This window comes from Fusarium vanettenii, assembly GCF_000151355.1.
Source record: "Fusarium vanettenii 77-13-4 chromosome 9 genomic scaffold NECHAsca_6_chr9_2_0, whole genome shotgun sequence".
NCBI lineage: Eukaryota > Fungi > Ascomycota > Sordariomycetes > Hypocreales > Nectriaceae > Fusarium > Fusarium vanettenii.
This window is the reverse complement of record NW_003315877.1, coordinates 2,310,115-2,323,490: the sequence shown is the minus strand read 5'-3', so window position 1 is coordinate 2,323,490 and position 13,376 is coordinate 2,310,115. Positions and strand designations below refer to the sequence as shown.

The following is a 13,376-nucleotide window of genomic DNA, read 5'->3' as shown; positions in this document are numbered from 1 at the left end:
TCGAGGTTCCAGGGGCACAACTTCTAATGTAAAATTAGTAAGCATAGTTATGAGGTTCGCATCCTTCCTGGCCAAGTAATGACTTCAGGCTGGGATTGGATAGACTCCTCGCTCTGCGCCACTGCTACAAAGGCGCATCAGGTGCTCTCCCGATGTGTCCCTACCATACTACGTAAGGTTATCTGTTGGTGGTTCACCTGTCATGATTCAGGCATGCAGGTCAGGTACCTGGGGATGCTTCTCAGGCCATAGCCAATCTAGAAACCCCACGACGCAGATAAAATCCTGGCTGTGGCTCTTCCGGACGTTGTGATTGATCAGTGCGAGCCCTTGTTCTAATAGATGACGTTGGAGAAAGATCTTCAATACTAGTGGCCGGGGCACAACGGAAGTCAAAGCGCATCAGGGGCTGCCTGACAGGATTGTTCTGCACGCCAGTAGGTCGACTTTCCAGGGCCCCTGAGCAAGGATGCACCTCATCACTAGATTCTCGACTACCAACTGACTAGGCTTGGGTTGGTGCTACTCCGTAGTAAAGGCGCCACTCGTTCCACTTCTCGGACCATGGAATCGGTACTTCATTCTACCTGGAGGTTTGTCGTGTCCTCTTAGAACTCGTAGTAACTGTTTTTTGTGCAGTCAGGTTTTTCCAGTCGCCGACCTGGAGATAGCATCGCATGAGATGGCATGCCAGTCGGTATTCTCATGCAAAAAAATATCTTTGTCGGGGGCAATCCGGAAGGTTCCAGCTGTTGTCTTACTCGCGCCGACGAAAAGATGCAAGATGAGGGAAAGACGACCTAGTAAATGCCGAGGCACACCAGCGACTTTTGCAAACCATCATGAATCGGCTGTCAGCTATGAGACAACCGATAGCATCGCCCCTCTTGGTTGATCCACGACACTAGTATCAGGGTCTTTTTGCTGGTGTCGGGATTTCATGAACCGAGGGCCAGTGCTTCGTTTTGTGCAAATCCTCGCCCCAGTCCAATGTGTTGGGCCGATTCGAACGCCAAGGGTCTCAGGTACTGACTCGTGTCGGGTTATGGGTCCATCGGCGACGAGAACTTCTGACTAAACAGCCGAGACCCATCGGAGGCGTTGATCAATTCAACTACGTATGGGCCTTTCACATAGGAGACACCGTAGCCCAACCATCACGTGGTATCGTCATTAAACGTCCGTCTTGACTGAAGCCTCGTCGTTTCGTAGAACAACGGTAGAATACGTGGCGCTTCACTCCCCTCCCGGTTGGCCAACTGACTCGACAGCTCATGGCGCACACATGGGAGTCAGTCGTCTTGATGCACATCAGTGCGGCGCGGAGAAAAACAAAGCCTGAAGATGGGGCAGATCGCAGCCAGAGTGGCTAGTTTAGTTCCAGTCTCCAGACCGACCCCGAGCTTTACGAGAGATCTGGGTCAAGACATGAGATTTTAGCGTCTGCATTCCCCACATATTCATGACTCGGCACTCATTACACCGACGCGTCATGGAAGCCATTGGGCTTCAAGCTACCGGGGTCGGCGGGAGTTTGGCCACTCAACTGGCAACTCTTGCTCGGCAGAGAACCCGGTGATTTTCCTAGTGGAGCCGACCTGCAGGATGGTTTCTTATCGTGGGGATTGGTACTACACTACGGCTGTTGTACCATCGCTTGCCTTGACTTGAGAATCCCTGACGACGGCCAAAGGGTGACTCGCTGTCTTTCTCGAGTGAGATCGCTTCATGTCCACGCTGCTGTCTACCACACGATACAGCACTCGAGACCGAAACTGACTCCAGGAGACCAAGGCAACCAGCAAAGACCATCAGGGGCAATTTCAAATAGACTTTTGGCGGTGCACTCACCCTCGCCGTAGCTCAAGCCCCTCAGAGTCCGGCCCGGCCCCTAGCCTCTTCAGTTCTGTTGGCCGACTTGGTCCCAAGCCACTTGTGGGTTAGACGATTTACGGGTTTCTCGGCACGGGGATGCCTTCTTCCAATAGGGATCGGCAGTTTAGCAGAGCGACTGAATCAAGCTGCCCAGACTGCCGGTTTTAGCATCGAGGTGGTCAACCCTCTTTAATGGAACACGTCGTCCATCCTGCATTTGCTTTTTTTTCCCGTCCACTTATTCACATTCCTTCAACTCTTTTTCATTCTTCACCATCGGCGGAAAGGCCCGAGACTATCGGCAACATGACTGGCTTCTTGGTCCCGGACAACTATGTCCCAGACCTGCCAAATGATACCGACATGAACATTGCATCTATCGCGTGGGGCCTATCTCTCGGCATCACCATCTTTAACATTTCCAAGGCAGCCAGGCAGACGAAATCCGCATGGCATAGGAGGAAGAGAGTTACGGCCTATGTCGCCCTGGTCTGGGTTGAGATCATCTCGAGTTTCCTATTGGGTGTTATGTGCTGGTTCTATCTTCGGAATAAGATCGAGCCGAGCTTGGAGTTTTTCTTTTTCATCAGTAAGGCTACTCAGAGTGGGGTTTCCGGATTTGACAAGCTGACTCTTTGCCATAGTCGTGTGGTGGTCGACACAGGTCCAATGCTTGATCCAGATCATCATCAATCGAGTTTCCTTGTTGATGGTTGTTCGATCAAACGGTACCAAGCTCAAATGGATCTGCTTCCTCATCCTTCTTGCCGTCAACATCAGCGTCTTTTGCATCTGGGTCCCTGCCCGTCTGCAGATCAGCGAGAAATACATCCACCTAAACGAGATTTGGGATCGTTGCGAGAAAGTCATCTTTGCTATCATGGATGCTGCTCTCAACTTTTACTTCATCTACGTCGTTAAGCAGAGGCTCGTCGCGAATGGCCTTCAGAAGTATACACGCCTTTATCAAATGAACTTGTTCTTGGTTGCCATTTCGATTGCCCTGGACGTGAGTATACCTGGTTCTACTTATGGCCATGTTTGCTGACTTGATACAGATCCTATTGATTTGCATGATGTCGCTGCCAAACAGTTTCGTGTACGTTTTCCTGCCCACGCCTGCTTGTATGTCTAGCTAACTTATTGCAGGTACATTCAATTCCATCCCCTCGTCTACCTTCTCAAGCTACACATCGAGATGAACATGGCCGACCTGATCGGCAAGGTCGTCCGTGCCAGCAACAACCAGGATCACGACTACAGCTCTCGATCGAGGACCAACGGTACATCTCGCCAACACCCCAGCCGATTCGGCCACACACTGGCCAGCACTCACCACCGAACGCACATCGAGCTCGGCGAAGAGGATGAATACGAACTCAAGGAGCGAGAGAAGATAGAGGGTATCAAGAAGACGATTGTGACGCAAGTGACTCGCAGCGGCCCCGGCGAGAATGACGACGATTCTCACGAGGAAATCGACGACAGAGAGATCAGCGAGAGCAGTTCAACGAAGCAATTACATCAGCGCCAATACAGTGTCGAATAGAAAGACCATTATAAACGTCAGACATAGAATAGAGAAGGGGAGAAAGAAAGTACATAGAAATATAACCATAATGTATAATGAAATAGATGCCAGTCGGTACATCTACCGACACCTATCCCTTGTTTCCCGAATGGTGGAGCTGAGACTCTGATGCAATGGTTTTACTTTTTGGTGAAACAAGAGTCTGATGGGCACTTCCTTGAAGCATTTGTAAGACTTTTTGCCTGCGCGGTTCTTTTCCCTGTCATTAGCAGGGACATCACAAGCTTTTTTTTTCACTTCCGCGAGTCAGGGCCACAGACAAGAGTCAGAGCGTTTCAGGTCCCACTAACCCTACCTCGTCTCAAACATGAATCATTGAACAATCTGCACCCAGTCAGAGGAACATAAGAGTGACGGTTCATGGAGATTCTCGGGCGACGGAATGAGATAAAAAAGCAACGAATGGTACTGGACGATTAATGATGTTCTTCTCTTGTCCTTGTTATCAGCGACAGGCAGGGTCACGCATGTTCGTGGAAAACTCAGACAAGCGACTTGATGATGATGTACTTGTGTGAGATGGCAATTGAACTGGTGGCGCCACAGGTGAAAATATGCAATGCACGCCTTGAGTAGGTACATGACAGAATATCTTGAAGACCTTTCTCAAAACGGATAAATAGTGACTTTCCCTCTTCAAAATAAGTAGTCAGTGGCGAATCTCAAAACAGACAGCAGCTTGTTTAGGGTAGGCAGGATGAAAACCCCCCCAAAAAAGCCCGGTAATAAAGAGGAGGCGCAGCCACTAGGAACGGCGTATGATTTGTCACGCCTTTGCCTAGAAGCAAGTCTAAGCCACTGCGTCGTAAAGCGACAATTTTTCGTAGCTTTTTTTTTATCAGTGGCTGATGCGCCCAAGGGACGCAGTAAGCTGTAAGGCTTGGGTTCTGGAGCAAATACGCTCTGATACGCGTTGAATACGCCTCTCAATGCCTTGCGACCGGTATTTGTCAACTTTTGCACGTCATGATTGGTCAAAGCTGTCAGCCGCAGCACGTCCAGTACGCTCGTTCAATACCTTCGAGGCTGTGAAACGCTGGCTCTTGGTAAATGGAAAATGGGACACTTCGACGTAGTGCCTTATGTGTGGCAGGCACTTCTTTCAGGGCAATATAAATACGTCGCCTTTCCTAGACAACTTCAATTCGACGCACTCCCTTTCAGCAAGCAACTCAACTCGGCACCCGGTTCATCATCTTTACTATACTTTATTAAGACATCTTGCACCTCGAATACACCATACACATCAACATGGGCTTCTTCAAGGCGGCAGATATTCGTCACGAATGCGACAAGGCGGCTCAGATCCTCAAGTCGTTTGTTGGTATGTTTTCAACAGCACTTGGTATTCTTCAATCCTTCAACGACTAACAACCAAATAGAAAAGTCCAAGATTCCTTCCGACGTGATCGCAGGCGCCCAGGGGCTGGCAATCTTTACCGGCTTCCGTGCTGGCATGTACCTTGCTGGCGCTGGTGGTTCCGGGATCGTCGTCGCTCGTCTTCCCGATGGAACCTGGTCACCGCCTTCTGCCTTCTCGGTGCGGAGCGGTAGCATTGGCCTTGTTTATGGCCTAGATGTTTACGACTGTGTGTGCGTGCTCAATACACAAGCTGCCGTGGACGCATACAAGACGTCTGAAATGAGCCTCGGCGGCGCTGTCGCCTTGGCAGCTGGGCCAATTGGTGGTACCGCCAATGTGAAGGAGGTCAAGCCAGTCTGGACATACACCAAATCTAGGGGTCTTTACGGTGGCTTGACTGTGGATGGGACAATCATCAAGGAGAGGCGTGACGCCAACGCCGACTTTTACGGGTCCAGTGTTTCTTCCAAGCAGATTCTCGAGGGCCACGCCGAAATCGTTGATGGATTCCACGACTGGCGTGCTGGAGCGAAGCAACTCATCGAGGTCCTGAAAACCGCCGAAGGAAAACAGGGAGATGTAAAGATTCTTCAAGAAATCAGCGACCAGCCGACTCCTGGTGATCTGAGGGAGTAGTACTGGTGGAGGAGAATGGGAGCCCTATGGAGAGTCCGAGAGGAATTGGAGTTGAGATGTTAGAGTGCCAGGAGTTTAATATTGTCAACGAGGTGAAGGATGCGTGGGAGATTTGGAGGTTTATCTGTCACTTCTGCTAATTTATAGAGTTTCCATTAATATTTCGAGAGATTTGAGACCAGAGATTTGCGGAAGAGCTGTCCAAGTGATGTCTTTACTGAACAAACGCCGCGCTTCCTTAGGGCCTTCAAGGCCTAGGCAAACGACGAGACGACAAACACAGCCTGACGCAACGTCAAGCGACATCCGAGACTTGTCCGAGTGCCGTTCCCAAGTTGCTCAGGTGCATTGAATATCTGCACAAAATGTTGAGCATGACTTCAGAATCAGAACAGGACACAGGGCCTATCCATGTCGAAACTCTTCATGATAAATCCATTCCGCACTTCGTGGACACGAGAAACGGCTTACAATGGCCGCAATGGTACGCTAGTAGTTGGTTTGCGGCCCGCGGCGGCCCGCTGCGGCATCGTCAAATGGACACCCTCCGAGACACGACGCTGCGGGCCGCACGAAACATCCCGCTCTAGAACCCTGTAATGTCTTGCTGAGGCTCAACAACTATCTTCTCGGGCTTTTCTCGCCATCCTCATCCCTGACAACTTTACAACTTGCCTCTACCATTGGCCCAGGCTCCGTCTCAGCATGCTCTTCATCCTGCAATGCAGTTGCGTTTTAGTCACAGATTGATCATGAGCACATGCTGTCTGAACCCGCTCAGTCGTCATGGTTCATGATCGGAGCTGCCCGGAAGACACGGGCTTCTCGAGAGAGTGTAGGCTCGGAATGGGGCGAAGAGATGGAAACGCTGCTTTGAACTGGGTACGTTGTACGTTCGGGAAGGGAGTATAAATATCCCCCATATCCCTCTCGAATTGTTATCTTCCTTCCATCTCACAGACAAACGCAACAAACAAAGCCCTTCATCATCCACCAAACTACACTTTCAATCACCAACATGCCCATCACGAAGTACAAGGCGGCCGCCGTCACCTCCGAACCAGGTGTATGAATGCTTAAAGAATAATGGAAAACTTTTACTAATGAAGCCAGTGGTTCGATCTCGAGGCCGGCGTTGTTAAGACAATCGACTTCATCAATGAGGCTGGACAGGCGGGATGCAAGCTGGTTGCCTTCCCCGAAGTCTGTAAGTGTGCTCCTTATCTCTGAACTTGGATAAAAAGACTCTAACGGCCATTGTACAGGGATCCCCGGATATCCCTACTGGATGTGGAAGGTGACGTATCTTCAGTCACTGCCAATGCTCAAGAAGTATCGCGAGAACTCGCTTGCAGTTGACTCGGAAGAGATGCGCCGGATTCGTCGCGCTGCTCGCGACAATCAGATCTACGTGTCTCTTGGATTTTCCGAGATTGACCATGCCACGCTGTACCTGGCTCAGGTATTGATCGGACCAGATGGATCTGTGGTCAACCATCGCCGCAAGATCAAGCCCACTCACGTGGAGAAGCTGGTGTACGGCGATGGTCCCGGTGACACCTTCATGTCGGTGTCCGAGACAGATATTGGTCGCGTGGGTCAGCTCAACTGCTGGGAGAACATGAACCCTTTCCTCAAGGCGCTCAATGTGTCTTGTGGAGAGCAGGTTCACATAGCTGCCTGGCCCGTCTACCCAGGCCGCGAGCGCCAGGTGGCGCCAGACCCAGCAACCAACTACGCCGATCCAGCCTCGGACCTGGTGACCCCCGAGTATGCCATCGAGACTGGCGCCTGGACTCTTGCGCCCTTCCAGCGTCTTTCTGTCGAAGGGCTCAAGAAGAACACGCCCGAGGGAGTCGAGCCTGAAACCGACCCATCCGTCTACAATGGTCACGCGCGTATCTACAGACCTGATGGGAGCCTGGTCGTGAAGCCCGACAAGGATTTTGATGGCTTGCTCTTCGTCGACATTGATCTCGACGAAACCCATCTGACAAAGGTCCTGGCCGACTTTGCTGGGCACTACATGCGCCCAGATCTCATTCGGCTGCTTGTTGACACTCGCCGCAAGGAGCTCATCACCGAGGCTGACCCTGTTGGTACAATTGCCACTTACACCACTCGACACCGTTTGGGACTAGACAAGCCACTCGATGGAGAGAAGAAGGAGCAGGAGTCTGCTAAGGAAGGTATTCAGAAGCAGAAGAGCTCTGACCTGCTCTAAGCTAGATAGCTCGGACTATAGCCATGCATCCTACTTCTCCCCTCTCTAAAAAACACATTCTTGGCGTTGGCTCTGTGTTGGTCTACTATTACATCTACCGGCGGCGATCCTTGGGTCGACTAGTATCCTTGAGTTGATTGATAGGTAGTCAGAGCATCGCGTAGCAGGAATAGGTCGGATTAACTCAGCCCGCTGATCTTGTCATATGGACATTTAGATAGATGTTGTGACCATATAAAACAACGCTTTTAAACCCAATTCTCTCAGCAAACCTCATAACACCCAACACTGTAGCGGGGGACTCTGCTGACATGACCGAGGCATCCCTCATTTCTCTAGGCCTGTGATGGTTAAAGGAGGTACCAACTACATCCGACACTCTGCGGCATTCAGCTTTAATAGCGGAATTTGTCAATAACTGTAGCCTTTGTTATTGTGACTGATGGTTTTTTTTTAGGAAGTGTGACGAAGATCAATAATTGGCGCCTTGTGGCAGGGTTGTGCCGATTTCGAGGACGTGGTTTGAAGAATAAGTATTAAGAGCCTGACAGCATTATGACTGAAAGAGAAATGGGAAGCGATGCCAAACAATCGTTCTCTCGTGACCAACTACGAGGTAACGAGGCCAGCTTGTTTGGAATCCTCCACTTTATCGGCACGGGCAGGATTCTTTGTCCTGTACTACCCTTGACGGTAAAGAGAAATTATATCAGCTATGTGTTTTGTTCAATGGGTAACTACCCGTTCCCATGTAGAGGATTACCCCTTGACTTGACTTGACCTCCGCTGTGCGTTGGGGGCGTGAAGGTTTGTGAGCTCCCAATAAAAGACCTAGCTGGAATTGTCAAGTGCTTAGGAAGGTAATGAAAATTAAGGTAGATTCTTATTAATCTTCTTGTTCTGGTATATATATGACAGGTCTAGTCTAGATCGAGTCCACTGACAAGCTTGGTTAAGAGCTGAAGTGAGTGGGCAAAGGCCAATTTCACCTGCCATGAACTTTGAAGATAACCGTCTAACGATTCTGTGCTGCATGTTTGATAGGACGCATCTGGCAAAATGCGTACTCTCCTTGCTCTGGACTCAGTGTAATGGTTGTCCTCCTCTTTGAACAATGCTACATGCCATGTTAGGAAGATGGCAGCGGGAGCAGATGCCTGCCAGTTCAGTAAGTCCCACGTTGAACATAGCACAAGTAAGGGTATTTGCAGCAGGGCAAATCACCAGGCAGACGAATAAGGAAAAGTCCCAGGGTTAGACCCCGAGCCCAGCTCCTTTTAGGATGACCCGGCTCTGGAAAGCTCCTGTTGCGAACGATGAGAGGTCTGCATCAGACCACGGTCGTGCCCAGATAACGGCGAGGCCATGATATAGAGCCACAAAGCAATCAATTCTTTTTGTTTCATGGAATCGTACCGTGCTTGACAATTCTCTTTGTTACGATTTGAACAGGAGAAATCCGACCAGGTCAGAACCGTCACCGGCGCTCCCCGTAATCCCCGCCAGATGTTCAAGAAATGGCCGAAAGAAAAAGAGACGGTTAAACTTCGTGCCTATGCTTAGGCCATTCAGTCGATCCCGAGTGGTGAGACCCAGTGCAATTCAACAAGCTGTAAAATGATAAAAGCTCCGTCGTCGCATCAACCGCTTTGCTGCTAACACGCTGGAGGCTCCAACAGTGGAGCGGCCTCGTTAGCCAAATCATAATCGAATCATGTGGATTACTGATGATAATGATAACCCTCGTTACAGTTACAGAAGTGGGCGTCAGCCCAGGTAACGAAGAAAATTTTTATCAAAATATTGCAGTAATAATCTTGTCGATGGGGGCAACCTTTGGCGTAGCAGTGGTGGCGCCGGCGACGAGACCGAAAGAAGACAAGGGTGAAAGAAAAAGGGACCTGCATATAGCGCTAGTGGGTGGCAAACGGGCCGGAACACTCTAGACTTTTAGTAAAGAATCCTCGTTCTTAAGTGAGGCTCATGTGAGTTAGGCTAACGGCTTGGGAAGTAACGATATGCCGCAGAAGTTGACCCAAAGGGGGAACGTTAGAAACTTCGAGTCCAATTCTGTGTCACTCGAGCAAGGGTTGCTGATATTTCCGTTGGTGTGATTAGCAAGCATCTTTCACACGGCCCATCCCGAGCTGACTGTGGAAATTGCACCCTCGGTCATTGCCTACCTCTTGGACTCTCGAAGGCCGGCAAGGACAGAACAGCATCTCGCAAGCTGTTCTTCTTGGGTGCGATAACGCGGTGTATAAAGTCTTCGTATTTTCCCCCAAGAAGAGCAGCCTCCCTAGACTCCTATTCACACAATCACACGCCTCACCACTTTCATTTCCATCTCACTCCTCAACCTGTTTTCTTTGAGATTCTCTTCCAACAATCAGCTCGAACTGTCTTGTCCTTGGTATCAACTGGTTAAACATGGGACGCCGGCCCTACACCCATTACGGCGTACGAATTGGCCGCCGGATTGGCGTGTTTACCGATTGGAGCGATTGTGCTGAGCAAGTCTCCGGATACTCTGGCCAGTGCTGTAAGTAGTCGATGTCAGCTAGTTAGAGTGGACAAGAGTGCCGGTTCCCAGAACTCTGACAGCCAACCACTTGACTTTAGACCACGGGTTTCACTCCTATCGAGATGCGTTCGACTTTGCCTACGGCAAGCCTGAAGCATCACCCGAGCCCTTGACTTTCATGGCGCCTGAGCCCGAGTCTTTCACGATGCCTGAGCCTTTCACGACATCTGAGCCCGAGACTGCCATGGCGCCCGAACCCGAGCCCTTCACGCCTCCCGAGCCCCAGACTGTCTCGCCTCCCGAATCCCAGATTGTCTCGCCTCCCGAGCCCCAGACTGTCTCGCCTCCCGAGCCCGAGACTGTCACGCCGCCCGAGACTGTCACGCCGCCCGAGCCCGGAACCGCAGCTACACCGGAGCCTGCAACTGCCACAGAGTCTGAGCCGGCAAATGCAATTACACCCGAGTTTGAAATTACCACGGTGCCCGAGCCCGAAACTCCTTCTCAACCTAGGACAGTACTAGATGCTGAGCTTGGGCACCAGGAGCCGCCGCCAGCAAAGAAGGCCCGCCATAGTGAGGAACAGGCTAGGGAACCTTTTTCTGATACTCAAGAACACACCTTTGACAGCAATGGCATAGTTGGCGAAACGGGCGAGTCATCATCTAGTGCTACCGACCCGCCCGAGATCGTCTGTAACGATATAAGAGAGGCGCAAGAGCTACTGTCGGCTCTCATGGAGGGGGGTAGAGCAGTGAAAATCATCCCAGTGTCCCCGAAGAGGAAGTTGGAGGAATAGTTTGACTCTTTGAGTGTTATGTGAGCCCACTGCTGGGGGTAGGAAGGCAGGTTGTACGATTTTGTAGGAGGGACAACACGGCGGATCTATTTTATTCTTCATCACTGTCTGTCTTCTTCTTTTATACCCAGGCCGTAAGCCTCTTTTAATCCTAGTGTTGCCGAAATTATTGAGTCGTAGCAGACAGCCACGCCTCCGCTGAACGCAGACGTATTACATCCCATTGAAGCCGCTCTTCATGGAAAGCTGGAACCGAGGGTCGGGGATTTTCCCAGGACGTCTAGGTGAATGAGAACAATTGCCCCATGCGCATTACCTTTTTCGCGATCAAGTCAAGGAGTTAAACGACATCGAAGTACCCTCAATACTATGATACCTACCTACCTTGGTACCTACCTTGGTCAAACTTACCTACATGCGTCTTGGTTCCAGTGCATTCCGCCCCCTTTTGACAGATTAGCTAATCTTTCATATCAACAATGCCCAAGTCCCAACATAGTCCCCCGAGATCGATTGCCTATTGCACTCCCCGCACGGTTCCAGCTAGAGATAGTCGTCTTCAGTCTGAATTTCGAAGTTGTCGGAGTAACTTTTCGCAATGTCCAGTGTAGGAGGGAAGTCCAGGTTCCAAGGCTGGCGAAAGGCCCATTTGTTTGTCCAGCGAAGATTATCGAGGTGACTTGTCTCCTCTACCAAGTTCTCAAAGTTCCAGGGGTGACCCGGGTTGAAGTCGCTGCGAAGAAACGAAGTTTGGTTCAACAAGTGCTCCATGGCTTCCTCCAATCCCTGATCGACCACGCGACGCAATCTTTGGCTTGGCCTACACACTATCAAGCCGCGGTTGATGCATGCCTTGTACGCCCTATCCCAGGCGATGTCACGGTGGATGGCCTGCTGAAATATGTCGGTACAAAAGTCGGCATGCGGACCTGCTTCCAAGATGAAGGTGAAGGACTCGGCGGGTATTCCCACATCAGTCACGGCGAGGGCGTCGACCAGCCACTCGGCCAACCTCCAAGGGAATCTCAGGAGGTCGAACACCCGGGCGGGGTTACTTCTGCCATCTTTCTGTTCTTGGAGGCGTTGCGCCGCCTTTTGTGGATTACCGAGGCTTCCCTCTATGCAACCTAGCACACTGACACGACGTACAACTCGAAGCCGTGGATTCTCCTTGAAGAAGGGTGCCAAGCCTTGAGCATGGGTTGATGGTGTGCCCACAGACCGGTGGTCCTCGTGTAACACCAAGTTCCGGATTTGCAGGCGCTGACTAGCTGGGAGGCGCTGAAGAAAGCGAATGGCGGTAGCTGCAGCCGAAAACCGAATCTTTTCCCGGCAGCGGACGCCTGTTGGGGGATGCAATCGGTCGTACACTCCAGGGGGATTGTACGCCATCGGTGGCGTGTAGTACCACGGCTCCAAGAGCTTCCAAGCAACATCGGCCTTGAAGCGGCTTGTCGCCCTCGCGACTTCTGACAGCGAAGGAATAGCCCAGGGTTCAAACCTAAGATCCAGAAGCTCATGAGCCGGATAGGTATCAACCCATCCTGGGAGAGCCCCGTAGACCAATCTAGCGAATTCAGCGCGTTCCTTTTCCGCGAGAAGTCGTAAGCAGTAGGACATGGCTGCTTGAATTGCCCAGGAGCCTCCTTCCCAATCGTGCCGTAGAAGATGCCCAATCTTGTCGTGGTCTATCGATCCGAGGCTACGATAAAAATTCTCTGAGCCTCCCAGCTGCAGGTGTTTTTCATACCAAAATCTATAGCTCTGTGTCGATCGCCCATGTCGCCATTCATAACAACCATCCGAGGGATTAGTCTTTTCTTTCTCGGAGTCAGAGTCGGGGCCGAAAATGTCATCTAGGTTTCCCTCGGATTCGTAGTCGGAGTCGGAGTCGGAGTCAGAGTCGGACTCGGATTCGGAGTCACTGGGCCATCTTCCAGTTTCATAGTGGGCCAGACAATTCTCGTGGTGCCTTGACTCTTTTTGAATCTGTGGTGCAAGTGTCGGGAATTTCAGGGCAAGCTGGGAGTACATGTCGGGAGTCATGAACCGAGCGAGGCGTACCACTAAATCCGCCTCAAGCAAGCGGTGGTAGGTCGAGACGGCATTGAAGCAGCCAGCCAGGCCCCTCCAATCCTCGCGGTAAAGTGTCGAGAAGGTAATGGTGTTGATAGTGAGGGGCATGTTCCTCGTCTCATTGGCAACGGAGCGGCAGGTGTATATAAGGGCGAGGTCGATTGGGTTGTTATCAGCGGTGGTAAGCTTTTCAGAATCGCCATTGAAAACATATCCGCCATCCACCTTGAAGTAGTAATGGAAGATCCGCGCCCGTAATTCGAAGGGAAGGGTGACGAGGTTCGCCAT

General features: G+C 51.1%; 5 protein-coding genes across 5 annotated transcripts; 4 read left to right on the top strand and 1 right to left on the bottom strand.

Moving 5' to 3' along the window:
- Positions 1-2,181: 2,181 nt before the first annotated feature.
- Positions 2,182-3,424, top strand: NECHADRAFT_85263 (uncharacterized protein; the record flags this gene model as incomplete). Its single annotated transcript, XM_003050639.1, has 4 exons — positions 2,182-2,464; positions 2,520-2,884; positions 2,934-2,974; positions 3,025-3,424. The coding sequence occupies 4 exons, from the start codon at positions 2,182-2,184 to the stop codon at positions 3,422-3,424; spliced, it is 1,089 nt and encodes a 362-aa protein (XP_003050685.1).
- A 1,293-nt stretch (positions 3,425-4,717) lies between these two features.
- NECHADRAFT_85262 (uncharacterized protein) lies at positions 4,718-5,465 on the top strand (the record flags this gene model as incomplete). The annotated part of the gene is made up of 2 exons (XM_003050638.1): positions 4,718-4,790; positions 4,849-5,465. 2 exons carry the CDS (start codon positions 4,718-4,720, stop codon positions 5,463-5,465), a joined length of 690 nt encoding a protein of 229 aa, XP_003050684.1.
- Positions 5,466-6,483: 1,018 nt separating this feature from the next.
- Positions 6,484-7,689, top strand: NECHADRAFT_85261 (uncharacterized protein; the record flags this gene model as incomplete). Its single annotated transcript, XM_003050637.1, has 3 exons — positions 6,484-6,531; positions 6,579-6,672; positions 6,731-7,689. The coding sequence occupies 3 exons, from the start codon at positions 6,484-6,486 to the stop codon at positions 7,687-7,689; spliced, it is 1,101 nt and encodes a 366-aa protein (XP_003050683.1).
- A 2,430-nt stretch (positions 7,690-10,119) lies between these two features.
- NECHADRAFT_85260 (uncharacterized protein) lies at positions 10,120-11,012 on the top strand (the record flags this gene model as incomplete). Its single annotated transcript, XM_003050636.1, has 2 exons — positions 10,120-10,231; positions 10,312-11,012. 2 exons carry the CDS (start codon positions 10,120-10,122, stop codon positions 11,010-11,012), a joined length of 813 nt encoding a protein of 270 aa, XP_003050682.1.
- A 543-nt stretch (positions 11,013-11,555) lies between these two features.
- Positions 11,556-13,376, bottom strand: NECHADRAFT_85259 (uncharacterized protein; the record flags this gene model as incomplete). The annotated part of the gene is made up of 1 exon (XM_003050247.1): positions 11,556-13,376. One exon carries the CDS (start codon positions 13,374-13,376, stop codon positions 11,556-11,558), a length of 1,821 nt encoding a protein of 606 aa, XP_003050293.1.